The 26,987-nt window shown below is 43.3% G+C and overlaps 11 protein-coding genes across 11 annotated transcripts; 5 read left to right on the top strand and 6 right to left on the bottom strand.

Annotated features, from left to right (window-relative positions):
* Positions 1–725: 725 nt before the first annotated feature.
* SAMD00019534_039920 (hypothetical protein) lies at positions 726–2,270 on the top strand (the record flags this gene model as incomplete). Its single annotated transcript, XM_012900497.1, has 1 exon — positions 726–2,270. The coding sequence occupies one exon, from the start codon at positions 726–728 to the stop codon at positions 2,268–2,270; it is 1,545 nt and encodes a 514-aa protein (XP_012755951.1).
* Positions 2,271–4,027: 1,757 nt separating this feature from the next.
* On the bottom strand, positions 4,028–4,857 carry SAMD00019534_039910 (hypothetical protein; the record flags this gene model as incomplete). Its single annotated transcript, XM_012900496.1, has 2 exons — positions 4,028–4,516; positions 4,600–4,857. The coding sequence occupies 2 exons, from the start codon at positions 4,855–4,857 to the stop codon at positions 4,028–4,030; spliced, it is 747 nt and encodes a 248-aa protein (XP_012755950.1).
* A 459-nt stretch (positions 4,858–5,316) lies between these two features.
* SAMD00019534_039900 (hypothetical protein) lies at positions 5,317–6,291 on the top strand (the record flags this gene model as incomplete). The annotated part of the gene is made up of 2 exons (XM_012900495.1): positions 5,317–5,988; positions 6,067–6,291. 2 exons carry the CDS (start codon positions 5,317–5,319, stop codon positions 6,289–6,291), a joined length of 897 nt encoding a protein of 298 aa, XP_012755949.1.
* Positions 6,292–6,567: 276 nt separating this feature from the next.
* SAMD00019534_039890 (hypothetical protein) lies at positions 6,568–8,181 on the bottom strand (the record flags this gene model as incomplete). Its single annotated transcript, XM_012900494.1, has 2 exons — positions 6,568–7,698; positions 7,807–8,181. Coding segments are annotated over 2 exons (1,506 nt in total), but the record flags the coding sequence as incomplete, so codon positions are not given.
* A 1,139-nt stretch (positions 8,182–9,320) lies between these two features.
* On the top strand, positions 9,321–10,078 carry SAMD00019534_039880 (hypothetical protein; the record flags this gene model as incomplete). Its single annotated transcript, XM_012900493.1, has 2 exons — positions 9,321–9,514; positions 9,589–10,078. 2 exons carry the CDS (start codon positions 9,321–9,323, stop codon positions 10,076–10,078), a joined length of 684 nt encoding a protein of 227 aa, XP_012755947.1.
* Positions 10,079–10,177: 99 nt separating this feature from the next.
* SAMD00019534_039870 (hypothetical protein) lies at positions 10,178–11,066 on the bottom strand (the record flags this gene model as incomplete). Its single annotated transcript, XM_012900492.1, has 2 exons — positions 10,178–10,831; positions 10,926–11,066. Coding segments are annotated over 2 exons (795 nt in total), but the record flags the coding sequence as incomplete, so codon positions are not given.
* Positions 11,067–11,464: 398 nt separating this feature from the next.
* SAMD00019534_039860 (hypothetical protein) lies at positions 11,465–12,388 on the bottom strand (the record flags this gene model as incomplete). The annotated part of the gene is made up of 3 exons (XM_012900491.1): positions 11,465–11,578; positions 11,664–11,821; positions 11,884–12,388. The coding sequence occupies 3 exons, from the start codon at positions 12,386–12,388 to the stop codon at positions 11,465–11,467; spliced, it is 777 nt and encodes a 258-aa protein (XP_012755945.1).
* Positions 12,389–12,789: 401 nt separating this feature from the next.
* On the bottom strand, positions 12,790–19,244 carry SAMD00019534_039850 (hypothetical protein; the record flags this gene model as incomplete). Its single annotated transcript, XM_012900490.1, has 11 exons — positions 12,790–12,903; positions 12,977–13,573; positions 13,646–13,952; positions 14,015–15,087; positions 15,158–15,226; positions 15,300–16,568; positions 16,637–17,211; positions 17,279–17,636; positions 17,703–17,969; positions 18,032–18,740; positions 19,195–19,244. 11 exons carry the CDS (start codon positions 19,242–19,244, stop codon positions 12,790–12,792), a joined length of 5,388 nt encoding a protein of 1,795 aa, XP_012755944.1.
* Positions 19,245–20,903: 1,659 nt separating this feature from the next.
* SAMD00019534_039840 (hypothetical protein) lies at positions 20,904–23,963 on the bottom strand (the record flags this gene model as incomplete). The annotated part of the gene is made up of 2 exons (XM_012900489.1): positions 20,904–23,039; positions 23,106–23,963. The coding sequence occupies 2 exons, from the start codon at positions 23,961–23,963 to the stop codon at positions 20,904–20,906; spliced, it is 2,994 nt and encodes a 997-aa protein (XP_012755943.1).
* A 213-nt stretch (positions 23,964–24,176) lies between these two features.
* Positions 24,177–24,676, top strand: SAMD00019534_039830 (hypothetical protein; the record flags this gene model as incomplete). Its single annotated transcript, XM_012900488.1, has 3 exons — positions 24,177–24,273; positions 24,368–24,441; positions 24,557–24,676. The coding sequence occupies 3 exons, from the start codon at positions 24,177–24,179 to the stop codon at positions 24,674–24,676; spliced, it is 291 nt and encodes a 96-aa protein (XP_012755942.1).
* A 910-nt stretch (positions 24,677–25,586) lies between these two features.
* SAMD00019534_039820 (hypothetical protein) lies at positions 25,587–26,632 on the top strand (the record flags this gene model as incomplete). The annotated part of the gene is made up of 3 exons (XM_012900487.1): positions 25,587–26,096; positions 26,130–26,490; positions 26,628–26,632. Coding segments are annotated over 3 exons (876 nt in total), but the record flags the coding sequence as incomplete, so codon positions are not given.
* Positions 26,633–26,987: the final 355 nt, after the last annotated feature.

Below are 26,987 nucleotides of genomic sequence, written 5' to 3'. Positions count from 1 at the left end.
CCCTGTTTTCACACCTCACCTCACATCACTAACACCTGGTCGTTAGATGCTATTACATGTGTCATTGTGGCACCACCTGACGACATAATATTGATAAACATTATAAAGTCTTGAGACCTCATTTTAGTGTTCATTCATTCATTCATTCAATCATCCTGTCAACAATTCATTCACTTAGTTCTTGGGCATTAGACATCTATCTACCTCACATACACCCAACAACTTTGTTATTACAACTACAACAACACACCAACACACAAACACACTCATCACTCAAACAAGCCGGATACCACACACGAACCCTCTGATCACCTTACATCACAAAGAGGTAGTGTGGAGTATGTCAGTGAATTGACATACTCCCCAACTTACTATATTCATTCATTCAATCAATCATTCATTCTATCTCTTCATAACATACTATATTTGTTTGTGTTCACAGGTCGACTAAAGTAAACATCATTCATTCATTCACTCATTCAATCAGTCAATCAATCAATCAATCAATTTTCCAAACAATAGTAGACAACAGTTTGTAATAGTACCAAGCAAGGTATAAAAGCCACTGCAGTACAGTAATAATAATTATAATAATAATAATACTATTTAGTAGTAATAATAATAATAATAATAAGATGATAAAAAGATTATGGCCATTTATTAAAAGAGTACGATACTCAAAGACCTCTATATTGGTATCGATATCGTTCGCTTTGTTTACAGATATGATATGTTATGGTATAATCCTGCCAATTATACCATTGGAGATGGAGACACGATATCACAAGTCACAATCAGTCACTGGTCTACTGTTTGCAATGTTCTCTGCCGGTTGTCTAATTGGTACGCCAATAGTGGGTGTGCTGTCGGATCGTATTGGTCGTCGTACACCCTTCCTCATTGGCATGGCCATGCTGGCCGGCTCCACGATGCTCTTTGCCTACGGTCGTCATCTGGCCATCCTATTCATCGCCCGTTTCGTCCAGGGATTGAGCTCGGCGGTGGCCTGGGTGGTCGGACTGGCACTGATCGCCGACATCTACTCGAATGAACAGTTTGGCGTTGTAAGTGGTACGGTCATTGGTGGCAACACAATCGGTGCATTGGTTGGTCCAATCATTGGAGGCGTCACCTATGAACACTTTGGATACCTTGTGCCATTCTACATCTCGGCCATATTCGTATTGTTAGACCTAATGACTCGTGTACTCCTGGTGGACGATGGTTCAATCAAACTTCACAAACAACTTAAAGATCGCAAGGGCAAAGAGATAACACAATTGATCGATGACAATGGTGACATTAGACAAGACATCCTAAATGATGTTGAGATGGCTGGAGCAGACGTGGCCGACCCTCAGCGTGATGGTGCATCAATCAGTTTGTCGACAGATGATCATGTGGTGGTACAAGACCAAGAGGATGAGGAGGATGTGGACGTGGACCAAGAACAATCACAACTCAATCAAACGTCACAAGAAGGCGATGAGGTACCAGTTCAAACAGAGTCTGAGCCAATCAATCATGCGATTATAAACTCTGCTGACCATGAAGTGTTTGACGAGATACATATCAATGGAGTGGAGGACAGTGTGGACGAGCCAATGAACGAGAGAGAGTTCTTCAAGATGATTATGAAGCGATTGGATGTTTGGATGACATTGAGCAGCATCATACTTTTTGCCATTGGCATGTCCAGTCTCGAACCACTCCTGCCCCTGCTGATACAGAACAAGTTCCATCGCTCAACAAGTGTCACCTCTCTACTCTTTGCCAGCTTCATCTTCCCCTTCCTCGTGCTCTCACCACTCAGTGGCTACCTCACCGACAAGAACTATGTCAGCCGCACCAAGATGTCGTTTGCTGGCGCAGTGGTCACAGCGGTGGCCTTCCCCTTTATCGACCGCGTCTCTCACCTGTCACTGCTATTCATCGACATCATTGTGATTGGCGGTGGCCTGGCCGTGTTCTTCAATCCAATCATACCGATACTGACGTACATTGTCGATCCCACCGAGAAGGGCACGCACAATGGCAAGATACTCTCAATGTTTTGTATCTTTTACTCGTTTGGCATCTTCATTGGACCGATCTACAGCACACTACTCGATGAGCACGTCAGCTTCTTCTCATTCACCATGTCGTTCTCTGTACTGATCTTGGTCAATGCCATAGTGTTCCTGATCTACTTTTTGCGAAGGCCAACATCCGTCTTTGAGGCCAACGCTGCACAATCAAACTCCAACCATCATATCAAGCTGCGATCATAAATCTGATCTCGGTTATTATAATTAAATATATATTTATTATCTCTTTTTCTTTTAGAGAGAGAAGCCAGATGACCAAGTTGGATCTTTTAGAGCGAGTCTTTGTGTCGATTTGAGGGCTCAATCAGGTCAAAGGGTACCCGTTGGTACAGACTGGCATCGCTCCAGTTTGTGGAGGGCTTTTCGTCTTTTTATTCGAGAGCATGCCCGACCAATCGGATTGCGCGCCTTGTCATCCAAAATCATTGTTGATCACCTGATCAAAATGGTACAATGTATGTTCTGGAGTGATTGACCAGTTTCAGCGAGAACTATATCTATGAAAGATGATTCGAACGGAGTTGTAGATCTAACTCTCAATGTTATAAAAAAATATTATTATACTCCCTCAATCAATGTTCAATATCAATTATTCAATCATAATATTTACCTTATTGGTACTTAATATATTAAGTTGTCTACAGCTACAACTTTAACGACAACAACAATTTATGTTGATAACTTATCAACCAACACTTCAATATTATGTGGACTTGAATCTGGAACCAATCAAGCTTGTCCAGACATCGACTCAGCACTCAATAGTTACATAAAACTAATACCCAACCCTGTCAACTCTGCACTAAACATCGGGATGGCAAGCGAAGTCTATAAAAAAAAAAGAGTGGAGATGATGCTGGCAAAGTCAATATCAATCCATATTCACTTAATGTCACAATCAATGGTGGACTCCAAGGTGTTATAATTGACCTTGACTATTCATTCCAACCATTTATCGGTTTAACATCTGGTCTATCGGATAAAAATGCATTGCCAACAGGTCTGGTGTTGAATAACTTGACATTGATCAATGGACAACAACAAGTTTTATTGTCCGATGTTATCTATGGTGACATCATCCTAAACAATGTAACCATACAGGATTTCAATGCTTCAACCATATTTTATACCTTATCAAACTATACTTATATAAGTTTGAATGGAGGTATGATTAGAAATGTTGACAATTCAATGGCAACAATATTCTATAGTATTGGAAGCAATCTTATCATCAACGGTACCGTCTTCCAAGGAAAAAATGTCGATTACATCTTTTATTCCAACACTGGCAATGTGACCTTGGTAAACTCAATCTTTGACTCCAACACATTCCATCTGAACTTGATCTACTTGCTTGGAACTGATGTGATTGACATTGTCAATTGCACATTCATCAGAAATCAAGCGCTTAAATCACAAATCTTGTTGTTTGTATCACATTCATTATACAGTCCAGTTCCCATTGGCTCTGTATCGATCTCAAACTCAACCTTTGATGATAACTCATTCCTAGGTGGAGTAGTCAGTTTGTATACAGTTTACATATCGATCCAAGGTTCATCCTTCAACAACAACAGTTGTTCACAACTGATCATTTGTTGGTGATGTAAACCCATTGAATATTACAGACTGCTCCTTCTCCCTCCACTCCAACACTCCGTTGCCATTGGACTTTTCCAGCTCTGATGTCATCCTATCCAATGTGACATTCGCCAATGGCTCGGACAATCCATGGATAACATGTTCTCATGGTACTCTGACTCTTGACAACATTGTCAACAACGTTGGAAACACTCCTTTGGTCAATTGCCACAAAGCTAGCCTCTGTGATATCCAAGGAATGTCGGGTGTATACTAGGCCAGCAGTAGTCCAATAAACTAACTTGTGATTGACTGATTGATAGAGGATACTACAGTATCGATGCCTTTTTTATTGTCCTTTATGGGAACAACTCCTTGAGGAACCTCTCAGTGTCCTCTGGCGAGGTGACTGTGAATGACTTTGTGATTCTTGGATGTGTGCTGATCTCATAGTCATTGCCACCAACCATTGTCTTGTCGCCAAAGAAGTAGATGGTGGTGTACTGGTCGGCGGGCAGATGCTGCAGACAGTAGGTCTTGTCCCAACCGATGGGGAACACGTCAAAGCTGATCTGACCACCAATAGAGTATTGTAGACCAAGGTCGGCAAACTTCTGCTTGAGCACATTGACAAATGTCGATCTAATGTTGTGCTGCTTGTCGTACTTTTCGAATTCCTCGCGTTCGCTCTGTGAACAGTTCCTTCCGATTGGTGATACGTTGAGCATTCCATTGCGGAACTCGACAAATGTTCCTCTCTTGATTGGAATATCAAGATCGGCAATGTAGTGAAGTACAAAGTTGAGGAACTTCTTTAAGTTCTCCTCACCCAAGAAGTTCTTAAAGCTCTATCATTGTTGTTGTTGTTGTTGTTGTAAGAATGTAGTTCATTCATTCATTCGATCATTCGATCATTCAATCAATACCATACCTGTTGAGCAAGTGGTGCACCAGCCTTGAATGCATTCAGACCATTCTCTGCAAAGAGGTAATCAAACTTTGATACACAGTCATTGCCAAGTTGCTCTTGAATCTTGACAAGATCACTTCCACCAACAACACCAAGTTGTACTCTTGTTATCAGTGTAGCAAGGTATTGCTTCATCTCTGCTGTAACAACATTCCTTGGCTTTGTAAGTGTTCCATCAACGTCAAACAAACAAATTGTATTTGGTATTCTTGATGTCATATCTTATTACTATTACTACTTAATATATATGTATTATTATTATTACAATGTTCAATTATTTGATTGAATGAATGAAAGAGTGAAGATGCATGTGCTTGTTCAAAAGTTGTGAAGATGACACGTGGCAACAACTTCCGAAATGACCCATGTGTGGAATGAGTCACTTGTTATTCGAACAAGTATGAGTCATTAATATACAGTAACAGTAATAACTACAACAGGATGTCATGTAACCCAGCACTACCACTGATTATACAAAGGAAGATAATAACGCTATTGATTAATTTGCTCTATCGCTACAAGTTTTGGGTAGTGAATCTGTTTTGTTTATCAAAGAGATGGCTCGTGATCATCCCTGAGATACTCAGCCAACTCCACATCAACATTGGCTACAGGGTGTCGCTGAATTGCTCAGTCAAGAAACTTTACTGGCTCTTAAAGACGGCTGACAAGCGAAACATGTCTGGCGTCACCAACATCCTTCGACGCTACCGGCTGGACATCTCGGGCCTCACCGACCTCACGTCCGAGGCCAAGGATCTGCTCACCACCATTAATCTAGGCGACGTCACAGTGGTCCTCAACTCTACCACATCGGCCGAGTGTCTACAGCAGACCATCGAATGTCTCAACACGAACTGGCCAAGGAGGGTCACATCGCTTGCCTTTAAGCTACTCCCCAGGGCATTTGATATACCAGTACTTGGTCTTATTCTGCCGATGATCAAACTTCCCCTGCGTCGCTACATCATAAATAAGGAGGAGGTCGATGCCACCACAACCAACAAGAAGAAGAAGAAGCAGCCCAGCAACTATGCCAATAATCTATTGGCACATAAGAACACACTCACGGCTCTGCAGATTGCTTGTGGCAAGGACAATGTCGACCCGACTCTTCAACCATGGGCGTCGATCCTCTCGACCATGTCCAACACATTGACACTGTTAGATATCAACTGTCACCGCATGGCCGACTTTACATTCCTGAACAAACTGCGAGCTCTACACAAGCTACGCATCGGCTTTGTGGACGACTATGACCCATACGCTGGTGATTTGACGCACAACACAGTGCATCGCTTCACCCAGGCCTATGCGGCCAACACTGTGATCAAGACGATCAAACTTGTCGTAAGGATTGGCATTGATTATGCAGACATGATCGCATCCAATCCCAATCTGTAACTACTCGATGTGTGCTGGGATCAGCGGTTCGAAGCCACCAACACGACGCTCAGGCATATCAAGCTGTCGATCTATCGCTACACAGACAAGAGCGTCTATGAACAGTTACAGATGTTCAAGGTACTGAAAGCAATTGAGTATCCAGCCAGGACAGTCTTTGTTGATAACGATGTGTCGTCGATGAATGGTAATGGAACACCCATGTCTGTCGGTGCCCTGGCTACATTACCTCTGTCTTTGGAACGTTGATGCGGCACTAGTCATTGGTGATCACTGACTGAGCGGACTGGATGGTTGGATTTGAGATGGTCAACAACCGCGTTGAGCATGGTTCATGGATGAAAGCACACAATGTCCACGGCAACATCGATAAAGGTGGCATCGACTATTGGTCTTGGACCAATCAATGTCCAGCATCCAGAGGGTTGCGATCAACAACCATCATAAGATTGATCGAATAAATGTATATTTGTTTATTATTATTATTACACAATTTTTAAATATTTGATGGACATAAGGTTAGAACTTCAAGAAGAAGTAATTTGACCTATCTTGGTACTCAATGTTCCATTGACATAGTCCAAGTTGTGACTGGATCAATCTACATTGACATTGATTATAGACATAACTATTGGGTTGTTCATTCTTTAGATTATATGTATCGACTTTTGGGAATAGATGTACAATCTGTTTCATCAATAGACCATCTATTAGATCAACTCTAGTACCATCATCTTGTATTGTGATCTCCATTGTCAGTCTACTCAACCTGTGATTAACCAGTGGCTTTGTTGCGGTCTCACGACGAATCACTTCTTCCCTTGATGCACATGGTACAAAGTACTCAATATGTAACAATGACAATGTTGTTGGTATGACTTGATTGAAGTTGGACCATTGATCAATGGTGTGAATGCAAAGTGCATGTAGTTGTGATGGTAATACAATCGGATTATTGGCAAAAAGTGCACCTATACCAAGGAATCTCAATGATGGTGGTAGTATCCCCTCGGTCATTGGTTGATTGTAGTTGGTACCAAACGACAACGAGGTCAGTTGTGAGGGCAGTACACCAATGTCAAACAATGAGTTGAACATTGCACCAAAGGTAAGCAACTTTAGTGACTGGGGTAGTGATCCAAGCATCAAAGCATGCTGATACATATGTCCAAATGTAAGTGATCGTAGTGTTGAAGGCAATGAGTTTGGCGCAATGAACTGATTGTAATAGTAACCAAACTCCAATGTCTCTAATGTTGGTGGCAATGATCCAGGTTGTATCTCCAAATCAAAGTACTTGCCCATCTTCAAACTTGTAATTGATGTTGGCAAAGCACCTTGAAGCAACACCTGGTTGAATGCATCGGGGAGAGCAAACTCTGTGAGAGTGTTTGGCAAGCTACCAGGTTGTATCTGTTGTGAGTAATGTTCGGACAATGTGAGTTTGGTCAGCGAGGTACCAGTTAATGCACCTGGTATTATTGGTTGATCGCTGCCTGATCCAATGGTCAACAGCTCCAGGGTCTCGGGTAGCACGCCTGGCAGGATCACCTGTTGATAACTGATACCAAGCTTCAGGGACCTCAGGCCATTTGGCAGGGTGCCAATTTCAAACTTTCTGTTGAAGCCATTGCCAAAGGATAGCTCTGTGAGACTGGGAGGGAGAACATTTGGCATGATTGGATAACTGTTGTACCTGCCCATGTTGAGAATCTTTAGTGAGGCAGGGAGCACGCCAACAGGGATTGGGCGATCGTAGGGAATCTTGAAGCTCAAACTGGTGATGGACGAGGGTAATGAATGCAGCTCGAGTAAATGACTAAACTTGAGTCCCATTGTAAGCTCCGTGAGTGAGTTTGGTAGAGTATGGGGAGGGATACGTTGATCATGATAGAATCCAAAGGTGAGTGACTTTAACCTAGGAGGTAGTTCACCAGCTTCAATCGGTTGATTGAACCACACACCAGAGACAATCTCAATGACCGTCTCTGGTATTGATCCAGGTATCAATCGTTGATTAAAGTATGAACCAAATCGCAACACTGTCAATGTCGAAGGTAATGATCCTGGTTCAATCGGTCTATCAAAGTCATTGGCAATGACCATCAATTGTTCTGGTGCTTTAGGTATTGTTGTTGTTGTTGTTGTTGAGTCATCATCAGGTGCCAAACAAGTTGATGACCATTTGTTATACAATGAGTATAGTCTTTTACATGTTAGACCGAAACAGAGTTGATCCAATCCACCTCCACGATTATCATCGTCATCATCATCGTCATCATTGCATATGATATTGACAGATGATGTCAATAGTTGTTTGAATATGATACGTAATACTATATTAGGTATTTGATCCATCATTGATTGATTGATTGATTGAAATGAGGGCATGTCAAGAACACAACAATTAAGTGATACTCAATGTAGATATAGGTGAATGTTCATGTGTATTAGCATTGAAGTGAAGTGACGACTTCCAAGTAAATTCTCTCAAACACCCATGTGGAATGAGCGAGGAAACATGAGGGGTTTGGCAAGAGACAAAAGACGAGACATTTGGAGATAATTTGGTATAATCAAACAAAGAGATATAGATTATTACAACAACAACAATGTTGCGTGATATATACTTTATATCAAAATCATCAAGTGATACTCTAATATATTATAATGAGATAATAAGGATTTTGGCTGACTTTAACTCTAAACTAAAGTTATACAATTCATCAATTACAATCAAACACAATGACAAAGACAATGACAATGGCAATGGCAATGGATTCTCACAATTGAACTCATTGTTGTTACAATCTTATAAACAGATTGTATTGGACAACAATAACAACAATGTATCATGCTTTTGTGAATATAAATCACTCATTATTGAACAGACACCTCCTACTTCAAAGTCAACATCAACATTGGTACACTTTAATGAATTCGACTATGATCAATTGAACAAGGATAACAACATTGTATCAAAATACGTTGGTTGTAGAGCATCATCCAATATCACTCTACTCTATACTTCCAATGGCATTGACATTGCAACATTCCAATCAACAGTCACTGGAACAATCATTGCACCAGACACTCCAGACACAAGCACAAACATACTTTGGGAGTAAGTATATTGATGTCTAAAACGACTCAGTGATACTAACTTTAGTATCTTATCACTTAGGTCTATATTCAAACCAAATGGATTGGAGTGTAGCCTGTCAAAGAAACAAGGCAATAAGTTTATATTGAGTGGAAGACATAAGGCATACTTGTCAATGGCCGAATTGATAAGATGTCATCCATACAGTGGTCTATTCGAGATACATATCACTGTGAAGAATGATGAGCATGCACCATCACTGGACACATTCCGTCAGGTGTGTTCTACAACTGGTTGCAAGCCAGTACTAATTGAACTACCCAAAGGACAACATCCAACACAAATGATGACATCATCATATCATAGAGGGTATGTAATAGTGTCAGGAGCATTACCCTCATCCATCAAGGTTACTAACCTTCCATCCATTCACTCAACAACAGAACATTGATTGAGATACAATCATTGGCATATGAGTTGGCCAACAAGTTCATTTGTAATAACTTTACCATCACAAGGATCAAGATTGAGATTATGTTCTCATGTGTTGGCGTGCCTTTGACTGACTTGGATGCTCAACAGGTCAGCCCAGAGAACTACTTTGAGTTCCATATCAAACTTAACCTGCCTGCCAATCAGGACTATGTCCTGTTACATCAACTGATTGATAAACATCAGGCACATCTATCAAAGAATGCATTCAAGGCCAACAATGACACTGGCGAACAACAGAGATTCGTCACGATGAGAATGTATCACATTGGCAAGGACAAGGCAGAGGCAAGGTATCTAGCCTGTCTCCAAGACCTTGAAGATAACAACTTCAAAGTGGACTCCAAGATGCGCGAGTACTCAATCTATGACAGCAATGTACATTTGGATGCGGGATGGATTGAGAAGAGTACCAGCCAACATCAACAACCTCGAGGCTAAAGGAGTCCTAAACATTAATATATATATATTTCGCCAAGGTTGTTGATAAACAAACAACCTTTGCTATTTGAGTCGTTGTAATAATCCTGGTCTTTATTCAGACTTGACAACCTTTCCTCCAGTCTTGGGTCTAGAGTATGACTTGATGTAGAAACGGATAAAGAGGAGGATGAACATCGAGTTGATGACGTAGGAGACGATGGCTGGGGCAATGCCTCCCTGACAGTTCTCCGACTGTCTGATGTAGAACCAGTGCGACACGATGGCAGTGCCCGTGAGGAACTGTACGATCTGAGCCGTGGTGATGTAGCGCTTGAACCAGCAGTCGTTGCCAAGTGTCGTCTGCAGGTAGTAATAGTACATGATGGTGTGGATGAACGAGTTGACAAAGACGCACCACCAGCTGCCCACGAGCCACTGGTCGCTGAGCCACTGCCATGTGACGGGCACCATGGCCATGTGATGGAAGATGTGCAGGAAGATCAAAGGCTTCTTCTTTAGCGCCAGGATGACCGTGTCGAACAACTCGTAGTACTTGGACAGGTAGAAGACGTAGATCCACCAGCCAATCCTTCCGTTGACTGCCGTTGGGGTTTGCTCACACAACAGTGAGAACACGCCCTGCTCCTGAGATTGAGTGTAGGCGGCATGTAGCACACCAGCCATCATGGCAAATGACAATACGATCAGGTTGGTGTTGTGAATAATTGATAGTCCCTTCAATTTGAACGCTTCCCTCTTCTTCATGAATGACTGTATTCCAAATGTATGATTGACGGGGTCGGTCGTGGTGGTTAGTGATCAGGAATAGTTCCACTCACACACTTCCATCTTCAACGCAACTTACGTAAAGAGAGAAGATAACCAAGAGGTAGAGAACTGATGTTGATGCTGGGTACATCCAGTGAGACAATGGTGTCTCTGGAGTCCACCTCCAGCTATCAATGTACTGGCTGATCAGTCCTAGCTGCTCCATTATGATAGATAGATATAAAGATAGATAAGAATATGTATCACTTAGTGAATGAATGAAATGAAAGAAATGAATGAGTGATTTGAATCAATCAAAGTGATGTTGGTGATGGTGATGATGTCGTACGTGTGTCTGCCTGTTGTTATCGCATAACCCCCAACCTTGGTTCAGAGGCGTGAAGGGAACCAAAGATAATAAATGATTTGCAAATCAGAATATGGGCCTTTGTGGCGAAAGGCGCGACCCAGACACAAATGTTGGGGCTAGGCGTGGTAACCCGTGGTCAGCGAACCTGAAACGAGCAAAAAGGTGCGCAACCTATTAAGATCTGACCCGTATCCGTCACAACCATGTCATTGAAATGATCACGGTATTCATTAAAGAGTATTGAGTTATGTGTATGTATGTATTGTTTAGATGTCGTCAGTGAGGAAGTCGTCTGGCAATACAATCTTCTCGCCAACCTTGAATGATGGCAGTCCTCTGTATGGACATCCCTTGCATCTGAATGCATCACCTAAAGAACACTATGAATGATGGAATGAACAACTTGTATGAGTATGGTGATGTAATATCCAAGGATATTGAGCATTTCAAAGATGATATACATACGCTTCCACAGTTACTGTTGACACCTGGGTTCTCAATCATCTCCTTTGTCAGCTTTGGCTTTGGTGCCTCTTCTCCAGCTGCCTCCATCTCTGCCAGTCCACATGTACAGTTCTTGCAAGCCTTCTTCTTTGAGCCAACTCCACAATCCTCCAATGTAGCTGCATGGTTGAGTGAGGGTTAGCAAACACGAACGAATTAATGTATATATATTGATAGTTACTTGATGGTTTAACATTCTTGTCTGCCTCACTTAACAACTCGCTCTCATCAATACGAGCATCATTGTTACCGACGTTGCCCCAACCAGCGGATTGTGGCACAATGTTGACTGATTGACTAGCACCAGTGTTCCAATCTGGCTTGGCGGCACATGTGAGTGCAAGTCCATTGTAGTCTGAAGATGTGACATCGACAAAGCCATTGCAGAGGAGATCGAGTGTGAGGTTCTGAGGAGTGGATTGGTAGACGGCAAGCAGGCCGCCATCCTTTAGTGCGCTGGACAGCGATTGCAAAGAGGTGATGTTGGCACCGCTGACCACAACAATGCGATCGGCAAAGCTCTGTTGTGCTGCTGCTGGTATAGATGTTGTAGACTGTGCCAACACGACTGACTTGGCAGCAGTATTGAGTGCATTGACGATTGACTCGTAGGCAGGATAGTCCTGGCTCACTATTGCCAACACATCATGTTGTTTGTTAATATTACTAATATCTAGTGTTGACATTGTATATATATATTTATATGTATGTATATGTTTTGTAATTGTATTGGTAATATAATCTCGTTAAAGTGACACTCAATTCTCTCATGTTGGAAGCCTCGAAGATGAGATGGAAGTGTGGTTAAGAAGTTGAGCGAAATTTCATTCAAATTTACCATCTTCCTAATCCATCAATTCTCTAAGGTGATTGTTTATTTATTTGTTTGATTGATTAAATCAATTAATAAAAGTGATATTATCCAAAGATAAGTCATTCAAGAGTTGAGGGAACATGGTCCAAGACAATCACTCACTCCCCTTTCCAATGATTAGAACTATTGCAAACAATCAATAAAATAATCAATCCAAAATGGTAATGATGTAGACAAACAAAGTTATACAAATATAATATTTATCCAGAACTTCTAGAATAGATGAAGTTGTTTCTTCCTTTCCTCTCTCTTCCACTTGGTAGTAACTTCATACTTCTTTGTGGACATTCCAAACAATCTTACAAAGTCATCCTCAGCAAGATAGTACTATAAAAATGATTGATCGGTGATGAAGTTAGTGAGTGATTCATTCACCAACAATGTATAACTTAACACTTACCTCCAGATGTTCTGGATCCAATCCAGTACGATCACCTCGACTCAGTGTGTGATAGTCTCGTTTCTCGGTGAATGGTAGATAGACAGGCTTCTGGGGAGGCGCCTTGGAGGTGGGCGGTGGGGACTTTTGTAACAATATCTGTTCGACCTTCTCCTTATTCTCCATGACGAGTTCATGCATCTTCTTGGACTTGAGCCGCCACTCATTGGATGATGTCCGATCCTTGTAGGTGATGGGCTTTAAAAGTGCCTTGTTGGGCGCACCCATCAGCTCACCAATCAATGGCAATGAGTGAAGTGAGAGACGTGTCAGACGGAAGAGGTTGCACTTCTCCTTGACGTGATCGATTGATGCCTGAGTGATCGATCGACAGTCTCTCAGATAGAGCTTCTCCAAGAAGCGCTGATGATTAGACAGGGCAAACACTGCATTGTCCGTGATGTTGGTACAGTAGGACAAGTCCATGTGTCTCAACTGCGTCATATTCTCTGCTATATACACTATTGACGCGTCGTCCACACTCAAACATCCATGCATAATCAATGCCTCCAATCTTGTCAAGTGCTTACCAATCATAAAGTATGATTTGGTTGATAACTATAACATGTTTGGTTGAATGAGTAATGTTAGTGAGTGATCCTGATCAATCAATCCTGCACAAACACATACCCTAACACATTGTGATATGTCCAGATACTGGAGCTTGTGAAGACTCTTGCAGATTGTCAACATTGAGTTGTCCAAGAGTCGGTAGTTGTCACTAATGTCGAGGAACTCCAGATGTTCAAGCATGCCTATTGATGCGAATGACATGTCTGTCAACTGGAGACACGACTTTACCGTGAGTGATGTGAGATTGATCAGTGATGACGTAAGGTTCAAGAAACTCTGATGATTCATCTGTGATTTCTTGATGCTCAATGTCTGAAGCTTATTGTTGTATACAGCCAACTGTCCATCCATGTCAGTTGTTTTGCTGTTGTGCGAGCCATGTTAGTTAGTTGCGCGAGATGGATAGTCTCCAATGTCACTACTTACGTGCAGGAATCAAGTCTTAGATGTTGAAGGTTGGGGAACTTCTCACTGATGAGCTCGACGACAACATTGGATACCTTGACATTCTCTGAAAAGTTGATGGCTGTGAGACGATCACAGCGTGTGATGAGTTGGAGGAATGATGCTTCGGACAGTTGTGGACACATTGATATGTCTATGCGCTCCAATGTACCAGAGATCTGTGTGGAGATGGCGTCGATCGAGTCGTCCGTCATTGATTGGCAACGAGAAAGCTTCAAATCCTCGAGACGAATGCATCGCTGCACCAGGTTAATGATGCCCACGTCCGTGATGAACTTGCAGCCCTTGAGCGACAGCTTCTTGAGTGATGGCATCTTGTGAGAGATGTTGACAACGGATGCGTCAGTCAGATTGTAGCAGGCCTCCAAGATGAGTACCTCCATCAGTGGACAGTGTGGCAGTTGCAAGAATGCCTGGTCCGTGATCTTGGAACACGAGCTGAGGTCCAGTACCTTGATGAGCTGGCATCCAAACAGTTGGAGTGCGTCGTCACTCACACGGTTCAGGTTGCGCACGCACAGCTCGCTGAGCTGGTGGGACGTGGAGAACTGTGTGATGACATCGTTGGTGATCTTGCACTTGGAGATGTCCAGACGCTTCAGTCGTGACAATGATGACAGCTGGAGCAGTGTCTCTGTGTCGGCCAGTGGACAGTTCTGTACATTGAGCGTGTGGATCAATGGACAAAAGTTGGAGATGATCGTGATGGTCTTGGCGCTGACCGCTGTGCTCGATAGATTGAGTGTGGTGAGAGTCTTGCCATGATTGGTGAGAAACTCTGCAATACCATTGTCCGTGAGCAGTGGGCAAGTGGACAAGTTGAGCTCGTCCATCTGTTCGAATATATCACCCAATGCCAACAATGTTTGATCACTGATCGATGTCATTTGCAACAAAACACTCCTCACGCCCGTTGCCTTTTGCTTGAGCAACGTCTTCAATACATCTGACAACACTGCCGCCACAAGGAAGTCGCACAACTCCTGTTTCTGGTTGTCAATGGCAGATTGAAGTTTGTCCCTTGCGTATGGATTCTAGAAAGTGATTGTTCCAGGTAAGTATGATTGATTGATTGATTGATTTGATTGAATGGAAAGGACATACGTTGATACTCAACATCTTCTCAATCAATATTGCCAACTCTTTGTTGATCTCCATGTTGGTAACTTCCATCTAAAATGAAAGAGAGTTGTGTTAGGGATCATGCTGTGGTCCAAGCTGTATCAGAAGGTACTCGCTCACTTACCCTTGATATCTCAATCAAAGAGTCTAGATACATTGAGTAGACCTTGTTCTCTTGGAGGTATGAACTCTGAACTAGGAGCCGGAAGATGTAGGTCGATGGGTAGGCAAGCTTGCGGTTGCCCACCTTGGACTTGAGCCAAATCTCTCGACCAATCTCAAGTATCTCATACTTCTTGTCCTCGGACAGTAGTAGAGCCTGCTGGAACTTGCTGGCCGCCTTACTGTAGTAATGCAATCGCTCGTCATTCTCTTCGTTGTTGTAGAATGGTCGATAGATGTATGACTTGGCCAACAACACCTTGACGCTAGAGTCCTTGTCGTTGAGCTTCTCCAATGCCTCGCAAATGATTGTCACTCCAATGATGTAGGTGGACCAGCCCTCCAGTCCCTTCTCAAACAGGCGAGTGGCAGTGTCCAGCACCAAGTCTGACATGGCCTTGTAGCGCGTTGATGTCCTGCTGGGTATGCGTTGTAGGCCTGCGCTAAACTCATTCGATGCCATCAAGAAGTATCGCTTGGCCTTGAATGGCAGTGAGTAGTAGTGCTGCGCGATCAATAGATACACCTGCGCCAGTTCATAGTACGCCTGGGAGTAGTCTGGCGAAATTGTGATGGCATGCTTGAACTTCTCAGACGCCTCCTCGAGCGACTTGATGTATAGGTTCTTGCCAAATGAGCCGGCCACCGCCGTGATCGACTCGGCCTGCGTGACCAGTGTGCGACCCAGCTGGCAGATGCACTCGAGGTTGTCGGGGTTGGACTTGAGCGACGACTCAAACTTGGACGTGGCCATCTTGAGCAGACGCAGACGCTCTCGACCCTTTTTGTTGGCCGCCGACATGGACAGCGCCATGCCCTCTGCATAATCCACAATGTTCATATGCTTGACGGTTGAGTAGATCTCTTGAATGTCCGAGTCGACAAATTGGAATAGGAGTGGGTCTCGAGAGAACTCGTACTGCGCCAGTGGTGACAAGGCAATGCCAGTGAGCAGTTGCATGCGTTCAAACAGGTTCTTGGCATTGATACTCTCCATCCAAGAGTCATTGTCGCTGGGCACCTCATCGATTGATCCCGTTGGGCTGGTCTCATCGGCAATCTGGAAGGCCATATAATACTTGCTCTGTATCGTTGAGAACACTCGCTTCCAAATCAATGACTTGTAGTCTAATATCTGATTGAATATCGTGATGACCACCTGTTTGAATGGCTCCTCTGACAAGCCCTGTACCTCCTTCATCTTTAATCTCATCTCTTCCTTGATTATACTCTGTGTAGTGAGTGCGCGAGTGTTAGTGCAAGTTGATTGGCTACAGGTATGTGTGATCACTCACGTACCTTGATTGATCTTGCAGTCATCTCCAAGAGAAGTAGGTCTCTCAGACGAATGGACATTGAGTGGAAACGGAGTCGACCCATGTGACGCAGGTTGACCCCGAATCTATGCATCTCCTCAATGATCATGAGGAGTTGGCGTGGCGTTTCGTTCCTCACATTGTTCAACGTCCTGGCCAGTCGCTTGACAGGCAGCTCAGGCATCATCGAGCTGGTAGACTCGACACTCTCCACCATGTTGGCCGTGTTGATCTCGTCCGTGACGGCAAACTGCTGCTGGTTCTGCACCTCCATCGTCTCGAACCGCTTCTGAATGATTGGCAAGAACTTGGTGGCAAACTGTGTCTTGATCTCATCAAAGTTGGATGGCTCATCCGGTGCCAATGCGCTTATAACACCCTGGTTCAACATCCTGCCCTTGAACTCCTTGTCCAACTTCTCTGCCAACTGCTTGACCTGTGTAGTCAACAAGTATTTGGTGGCCTCCTCCACCTCCATATTATGCATCTGTTTGTTCTGATCCAGCCTCTGCCAACCCGTAAATGAGTCGCTACACAAAGGCTTTGACCATTTGGACACTTGATTGAAGTATGTTAGTTGAGTGTCCCACGTGGCTGGCCACATGTACATCGCGATGCTACTTACCAAACTCTGGTCGAAGCAAGTTGTAAAAGATACTCCTTCTGTTGAGATCCTCTCGCGTGAGTGCCTCTGGAGGGAATGTTCGACTAAAGTCAATGACGTAGTATCTGCTGTCGTTGCCAAGATGTGCCTCGAGGTCGCCAGGACTGGACAGCTCTTTGGTGAACTCATCCACACTGCCAACGCGATGAGCCTTCAAATTGATGATCCTTGCCGCTTCATTCATCTTCTCGCTCAACTCCTTAATATCATCATGTACAATAGTTCCACTATCTGATGATCCATATCGTATCGTCTCTGAATTGATTGGTAACAATGACAATGCAATCAATCTGAATCCTTTATAATCTATCAGAGCGATCTATTTGTTTGTTTGATTGATTGAATAAGTGATTGAATGTGATCAATGAAGACAACAACAACTTACCAAAGGATAGTGTAGGCCTGGCACGCCTGCCATGTAGTACGATATCAGTCCTTTGAGCTCATTGGATGCAGACTTTGAGGCATAGTCATCTCTGGGAATGGGTCCACCATACATCCAACAGTCCTCATTCAACATGGAATCCATCGCAAACTTGAACAGGATACCCTGACAGTAATACTTTAGTCCACCAGCGAATCCTCCCATGTCCACAGGTCGCAAGCTCTTTTGCTCAAACGGCAAGCACAGCTCATTGATGATAATGGTGGCCTGTGATTGATTCATGAGTGAGTGATACATGAGTGAGTCTGACCTCAGGATGAGCAACATACATATGTCTTTGCAGCAAACACAAAGTCCCTTGCCAAATGGGACAACTTGGAGAACTTGGACTCAGTGTCGGGAAGTGCCAAGAGGGTCTGGAACTCATCGTTCCAGTTCTTCTGCTTAAAGTCAGTGGTGTAGCGATTGAGCTGTGACTGGATGTGGAAGGATCCAGAGTGAAGTGCTTTGGCAAAGATTGGCGAGCAGTTGTTGTCCACCTTGGCCATGTCTGACAGTTGTGTGGGTGCGCTGCTAAAGTCGCTGTCTGTATAGTTGTCCAGCAGTTCAGAGCCGTCCAATGAGGCATCAGTGTCATTGATTGAAGATGACGTCGATATGAAGTTGTGTTGTGGTGGCGGTGACATCATCTGCTTGGATCTCGACAGTCTGTTCTGGCCTGATTGATTGAGTGTGAACACTGTCGGCTGTTGCTGCTGTGGCTCCAACTTGTTGTTGGTATAGCATCCAAAGTCTGGTGGCTTCTTAAACAATGACTTTTGTTCTCTGTCCAACTTCTTCCTCCTCCTCAACATCTTGTGAGTGGCACTGTCATCCACCCTGTCGTCACCATCAGCTGTTTCATCGTCCTCATCGTCCTCATCGTCCTCATCGTCTTCGTCATCCTGTTCATCATGATCCTCCTCATATGCGTAATCGTCGTCCTCCAAATCAACATCATCCTGCTCGACCTCACTCCCACTTCCATCATTCCTACTACTAATGATATTATGAATATTACAAGTGATTGATACAATCGAATCTATACATGTGCACTTATGTACCTGTTGTTGTTGTACTTGTGCTTGTTGTTGTGCTTGTGCTTGTTGTTGTTGTAGTAGTATATGATTATGAGTTGAACATCTCATTGATCCATAACGTCGATGTGAATCAATGTCATAATCATTGAAATAGGAGTATATATCAAAGACATAGACCTTTGATTTATTTATAGAATACATGATTCTATAATAATACTACAAATATATATATTTATACTATTGAACTACTTATATATACAATTATTACATGTAATATATTTATGTTCTATTGTGATTATTTATTTGAATTATGATGATGTAGTAGATGTGAAGCGTTGCTCATTCATTCATTCAAACACAACTTGTTTGTTTTTCAATCAATTCCTCCCTTCTTTCCACCTTTTGCATCTTACCTATCACCCATTGGTGTGTGAATGAATGGGGTGTTTGGGAATGGGTTCATCGTCTTGGGTTTGTTTGATCAATCACTGGATCAACGATTTATAAGATGATGAACCAGGTTAATGACAAGCGTGCAACAAAAGATATATGTATGTATGTATGTATTAATAAGCTCTTTGATTTATTAATTAAGTGAGCAAGTGGTACCATGTGGCAACATTGAGGTATGTGTCTGTGATATTGGAAAGGAAGTAATGGTTAGATAACTGATTGGATTGGATTGGTTGGCAGTGAAATTGTTGATTGTAGATAGGTATGTATGTATGTAGTTGATAGTTGTTGTTCAGAAAGAAAATTTTGTACACGACGAGCTTCGTCATTATAAAGTCAGACCGCACCGTCAGCAAGTATCATCATTCAACTTGTTGGTTGTTTGTTTGTTGTTGGATATGTGAATGGATGAATAATAACTACCTTTGGTGTACATTGCGTTGATACTTGGGTGGGACTCTGGCAGATGGTAACCATTGTTATGTATGATTATTGGTCAACTGTTAAAGTATGATTAGAAAGTAATGGATTAGTATTGGATATACATTGATGATGTCAAGTGTTGATGTGAATGAATAAGTTGTTGTAATAGTTATTTGTTGTCAGAGGTTATTTTTATATTGTTTAAGTTAATTTTATCGGTCAAAGCATTTTGCGGTGTCCCTAACTGTGCTCATCATATAAGGTGATCGTGTGTATGTGTATGTTGTTGATGGTGTTGTAGATGGACACTTACAATAATAACAATTAGAGGTATACCTCCAGACTACCATCCATCAATGATATTAATGGATGGAACTGGTCTGGACCTGACTGCCTGGATATGACATGACCAAGGCATTCAAATATGATGGACCTACAAACAAAGGTAGAAATAAATTGATATTAGTAAATTGATGGTACATGGATATAGTTGGATATAATGTTGATGAAGATATGTTGATGTTGTTTAAGGTCATTCGTATGGGTTTATGTCTTCAATATAGTTCAGACATATGCTTGTTGTTTTATAATCATATAAGAGTAGATAGATGGATAGATAATGTGATTGTATACAATACCTTTTGTATGTCAGACTGGCATTCCCATTTTTAGCACAGAGGTATAATTGGATTGTCTTTAGGATTAGACTACAACAACATCATCATTCTGTAAAGTATGAAGATACAATTGTTTGTTAGTATTGGTTGTGAAGGGTAGATTGAATTGGTCATAGTTGGAATATGTATATATTATATAGATATTTAATCAGATAAGTCTTTACCACAAGACAAAAAGTTTCCTCATCAATTACATTATGACAGGGATGAAGTATATCATCATGAAAATATTATATAATATATTGTATACCAACTATGACGTGATTGATTGATTGATTGATTGATTGATTGATTGATTGATGTTACTTACAATGATGGTTGTATTGGTTGATGTTCAGAACATTATTATATGTTTGAGTGTATGTAAACAAGTAAAGTATTATGAATGAGTACGTGGTCCAGTCTTGCTTACACCTTTGGCATCAGGTTCATCCTCGTCTAGCTCGTCTTCATAAAAAAAACAAACTTAAAATCAAGCCAAACAAAAAACTTGAAACAAAAATTACACAACTTTTACATCATTGCGTAGATTGATTGTAATAATAATAATAATAATAGTAATATTTAATTTACTTTGTCCTGTTTGTTGCCATGACCAAGAATACAATGAACGCTGTTAATATGATAACACCAAATACTTTGGCAATGACGTGGGGCTGAATGATTGTGTCCAGGATTGAACGCTTGTTCCTCATGGCCTCCTCCTCTCTCCACTTTTGTGCCATCTCCATTTGTTTCTGTTGATATCTCTGTCGCTTCTGCTCCTTGGTCAATGACGCGTTGGATGTCTGGCCATCTGCAGTCTCTGACTCGGCGTCATTTGCCTGCATCTGCTTCTGTTGCTGTCTCTTGACCTCCATGCAATTCTCATCACACGCCAGCAACTTGTCAAACTGGGCATTGTGGATTGACTTGTCCTTGCGACGCTGCTGTGCTTGCTGGCATGTCCATCGCTCCTTGATCAACTTGCACTGGCAGTACACATTGAGTGAGCCGGTGCATGGGGCGCACGCACCCTTGTGGCAGATGTTTGGACAGCTGTGTGTGCAACCTGGGAGGAATCTGCGACACACCTGGCCACACGAGAAGATGTCGCGGCCAACTTGTTCTGGCATAACATACTCATTGCATGGAATGTACAGAGTGAGTGATGTACAATGACAGCTCTTGCGTACACTCTTTGTACATGTTGGACATGCATTGAGGTGGCATGGAAGGTCACACTTGTGAGTGCATCCCTTTGGTCGATCATTCTGGCATGGTAGTTCGCACACCTCGCAAGAGTCCTCAATGTCGTCCGTGTCCTCGTGCTCACCATCTACATCATCATCATCAACAATGACAACTGAGTGACCATCATTTGATTGCAGCTTCCTTCTGATGTTGATTGTGTGACATTGACTTGTGCACGAATGATTGCCACACTCCAATCTGTTGCCACATTGCTTGTCGCAGCTGTACACTGGATCTTCTGAACACTTCATTGTCTTGGCTCCATGCTCTCCAACGCACAGTCGATCCTGTGGCACCAGACATGGCTTGCATTGCACCTGGGACAATGGCAGCGCGGTCGGGAATACTACAGGCTTGTCCTTGATCAATGCATGTATCGTCTGACTCGAATACTCTATGAATGGTTTGGTCTTGTAGTTGACCGTTGGTATTGGATCGTGACAGGGATCCGGGCACTTGTGCTTGCAGTTGGGCAGGGGCGCCGAGCATTTCTTGTTGCACGGCTGGCACGGTCCAAAGTGGCAGCGATGATGTCTTCGAGCCGAGTGATGGCAGGTCGTTGGCGCCTGGCAAAGTTTGGTGCACTTGGGCACGGGCGCACGCTTCTCTGTGCCGCATGGCACTTCGATGTAGGTCAGCTTGCACGCGCAGTACAGCTTGACGGTGAATTGACAGGGCAGACAACGGCCCCGGTGGCAGTTGGACTTGCACTTGTGATTGCCGCACGACAGTCGCTCGCCACACTCCTCCTCGCACGGTGGGCAGTTGCCGGTGCAGCACTTGCGCCGGCACTTGTGCTTTCCACAGTCGCGATTGTTGTTACACTTGGTCGTGCAGGTCAGCTCCTTCTGACAGGGGCCCTCCTTGGAGATGGCGCCACATCGACATGTCTTGGTTGTCACCTTCTTGCAGTTAGGACATGCGTCCGTGTGACATCGCTCGTAGCATCGATGCTCGCCACACGCCAATACCTTGTTGCAGGTGGCGCCGCAAGTGGATGGCGTGGGCTTGGTGCATGGCAGTTTGAATGACTGAGCGCCACAGCCACATGCGCGGGGCGCTTCCAACGGGCATGGCTCGCAGCCATTACAACACACCCGCTTACATTGATGTTGTCCACATGATAGCTTCTTGTTGCAGACGTTGGTGCAGAGGTGGCGTGTCTGCGCGCACTGTGCCTCTTTGGATGTGACGCCACATCGACATGCTACAGTGCTCGTCTTCTTGCATGGTGGATGTTGGCCAGTGTGACAATTGGACTCGCAACGATGTCCACATTCCAACCTTGCATCGCACACCTGGCCACACTCATACCTTGCACCGCTTGAACATCTCTGGACTCTCTGTTCCTTGTCACAGTGACAGCGCGCAGTAATTGTCTGTGGACACGGTGGGCATGCACCTGGATGGCATAATAAAGTGCAACTATGTCCACATGGAGGTGCCAGATTCTTCTTGCACAGTTCACCGCACTGATGGTATCATATTGATTGAGTGAGTGATATGGGACCATCGATTAGATCGCGATGTATACATACACTGTGAGGTGTGATCCAAGGGTCGACTGGCGGGTTGGTCGACTTGCCACAGAAGCACTTGTAGTGATCGGGCGTGTCCTTGCGATGGTACTCGTTCCTGCACTTGGGACAGCACCAGAATGGTTGTATGCCTCGTTGTTGGCATGACTCTGACATTGATGTGATCAACAGTCGCTCCCTGGCCCAGCTCTGGCAGCACTGTAGATGTAGTAGACAGTAGCATTGTGAGCACTGCCACACTGGATCAGCAGTCCTGACACGCTCCAGACACACAAGACATGAAGATATCTCTCGCTTGGTCTCTTGAATCAAACGTTTGACATTGGACTCACGTTGCTGGATGGTGGATGTCGATGATGACGATGATGAAAGAGCGACGCCAGCAGCGGTCTTGTTGTATGCTTCAAACACGCTATCCTCATTGTTGGTGTCATCGTCACTGTCTTCATTGCAACTGTCATCATCGTCCAGACTATCATCATCATCATCCAACTGATACTTTTGCATCAATGCCTTGTAACTCTCCTTTGTAATGAGTACTGGAAGAACTGGTTGAGGTTTAGGTTGAGGTTGAGGAGGTTGTGTTGGGGCTGGAGCTGGGACTGGTGCTGGAGTCTGTTGTCTCAGTGCTTGCTGAGGTTCCAGCAGGTTAGGAGATATGCTCCATTGACTTTGTTGTTGCTGTGATATTGATGAAGTTGATGAAGGTGGAGATGATGATGATGAGGTTCCCCTCTTTGTCCTGTTGTTGAGACCTCTGGTATTGTTGCCACTTCCAGATGCCGTAGTATTATGATTGTTGTTGTCAGGTGATCGTTCAGTACCTCTCTTGGTCTGACCTCTACTGTTGGTACTCATTGTATATATATAACACAATGTACATATTTGTAGAATTAGTGAATGAATGAATGGATTCAATTCAATGAATCGACGCGGCAAAGAACACATTGGAAAAACAGTGTGACTTGGGATAGTTTGACTTCTTGAAGACTTTATGAGACCCGAGGACATCATTGTTTAATTAGGTACAATATATTACAAATACAAATAACAACAGATAGATAGATAGATATGGACATCAGTGGATTCGAGGAAAGAGCAAACAGAGCCGAGCAACTATGTGCCGAGTTGGCAACAAAGGTTGAGGCATTGGAACACAAGCTTTTGAGTAAATAATCAATTAGACAGGGGATCGATCAATCAATCAATGACTCAATCAATCAATCACTCACTTAAAATGTTGTCAACAACAATAACAACAGACTCTAGATCAACAACAACTTCATCAACAACATCAACATCAAATGATACAGTACCACTTAGCGAATACCAAAAGGTAAGGAACATGACTAATGCCAAAGGATTGGGGCAGAAAGAAGATAGAGCTTTCTCTTAAACCATAATCAACTAACCCATCCCATGTTCATGAACATGCAACCCAAACAAACCAGTTATTGAAGGAGGTCAAAGAGCTAAAAGCAGATAACGCCAGACATCAATATCGTGCAAACCATCTTGTGCGTTGTCTAAATGAAGAGGAAGCCAAGACCAAACAACATGCTTCCAAATAGTCCACAACGCGATGATACGCGTCTTTAGATCGATCTCAAAGAGTGAGGTCCAACAATAGGTTTCTGTCGACAGATTGTGTTGTTCATGTGTGTCCGATCACAACCCGCATTCTTTGTTTGTCACGTCACCAACAACAATCCAATCAAACAATCAAACAATCAACGTTGGCTGATGCTGTTGTTGACTGCTGACAGAAAGAATAAAGAAGTTCTCTTATTATTATGCATCCTTGATAGCAAGAGTGAAGTTGGAATGGAATGGAAGCTGAATGAATGATGACTTTACTTGTTCTGACGAGTCATTCCCCACACTCACGCTTGTTTGATTGTGCGTGTGCCCGAACAAAAGGAGTGAGTGGTGAATCAGGACAAAAACCAAACAAGAAAGAATAAAGAAAAAGAAATTAAAATTAAAATAATATTAAAAAACAACTACTTTTCAGCTCAAAACACTCATACACACACTCAATCTCACTCTCTCAGACCGACATGACCTGGCATCCATCCTTTGAACCTGTGTGTGTGTGAGTGTGTGAGTGAATGAGCACAAGTTTGATGGGATTGAGAGGGCAAGAACAAACAAACTCTTCTCACACACTTTCACTTTCTCTCACTCACTTCACTTACTTACACACACATAATATACTATTACATAAACTATATATTTATATATTTATATATATTCATTCATTCATTCTTTGATTATTATATATATCTTTGATTGAATACACTTCATTCATTTACATTTATTCATTGTACAGCAGAAGAAGCAGAACCAACAACATCAACAACAACAACAACATCAACAACGCGCGATAAAGATACATCATTCATACATTTGACAACAGAGATAGAAGAAACATATAACATAATTTTGGAAGAGAAGAAGAAGAAGAAGAACAAAGAAATGGAAGAATCACAAAGACAACAACTAGTTAGATATTTGTCAATATTGCAACATTTGGGTCCTGCTCACCTTCATACGATAAATAGCTTTGTACAAAAGAATATATCGTCGTCGGGTCAGCAGGGCGGCGCAGACGACCTACATTTCGACGGAGATGCAAGGTCCAATCAACATTCGATTATCAGTATGATGGCCCTGCTGGACAGAGCATCCGAGGAACAGGTCGATGTGGTGCTGTCGCTTCTGCGCTCGCAGATACGTGGCCCACTCGACATGTCTGACGTACAACGACTTCAGGGCATCGCCAATCAGTTGCGCGTTCCCGTCGAGCACGTTGAGTCCCTCGGCCGACTCGAGCAGGCACACCTCTTTTGCGAGGTGCTCACGCTGCACCTCTCTGAGGACCACCTGACCAAGATCACCGACGCACTCACAGCCGTCTTCCCCCTGTCACCCAACGAAGACCCAATCAACACCAACGCCAACACCCTCATCAACCACCAGCAGCAGCAACAGAGCAACAACAATCAGTTCATTCGAATTCAGAACTATCTTATCATTCTTCAGAAGCTTCAACAACTGTTTACAACATCACGTCTCGACTCGATTCTTCACCTTCACCAAGAGCTCAACCAACAGGGCATCGGCTTCTCGATCGCCCATCAACAGATCTGCGAGACGCTGGACCTGAAGCCAGACGAGTACTACCTGGCCACGGCCCTAAAGTCACTGCTTCAGATCGAAGAGTCGTCGCTCATCTCACTGTTTGAGGCGTTCCCCAAGTTGCAATCACTCCAACTGGCCCAGATTGCCCAGCTACCCTATCGATCAATCTATGAGGTCTATGACCTGCGCGCCAACCTGTGTTCACTGGTCAACACATATCAACTTTATAGTGGACCTACAAGTGTATCCTCGCACAACTCATCGTCGTCATCATCAATGGTACCTCAACAAGTCGTATTAGATTATCAATACAAGTTACCAGATCCTCAAAAGTATGTACCTATACTGCCCGTGCAACAACAATGTCAGCATCCCCTGACTAACACTCGATATCCGATCAATCAAACAACAGACGTGTAGAGTTAAAGGTAGTAGAACAACCACCAGCACAAGCAGTCTACAAACGAAATATCAAACCAGCACCATGTGTTATGTTCAATGGCGATTCAAAGATGTTGGACGGCAGCTACTACGTGCATGCCGTGCTCGTACGATGTAACAACTTCCAGGAGGAGCCGACGTTTATGACTGGTAACAAGCCGACGCAGGTCACCAGTAGCAAGGTGGTCTCCTTCAAGAAGCTCAAGATCCAGGTCACCTCGCATCAGCAGGGCGAGACACTGTTTTGCTTTAGGTTCGACCTGAGACGCTACAACTCTGACCCAGACACCAACCCAA

The sequence above is a fragment of the Acytostelium subglobosum genome (assembly GCF_000787575.1).
Source record: "Acytostelium subglobosum LB1 DNA, scaffold: scaffold7, whole genome shotgun sequence".
Lineage (NCBI taxonomy): Eukaryota > Evosea > Eumycetozoa > Acytosteliales > Acytosteliaceae > Acytostelium > Acytostelium subglobosum.
Note: the sequence above shows the minus strand (reverse complement) of the source record. Positions and strands in the feature narration are given on the sequence as shown.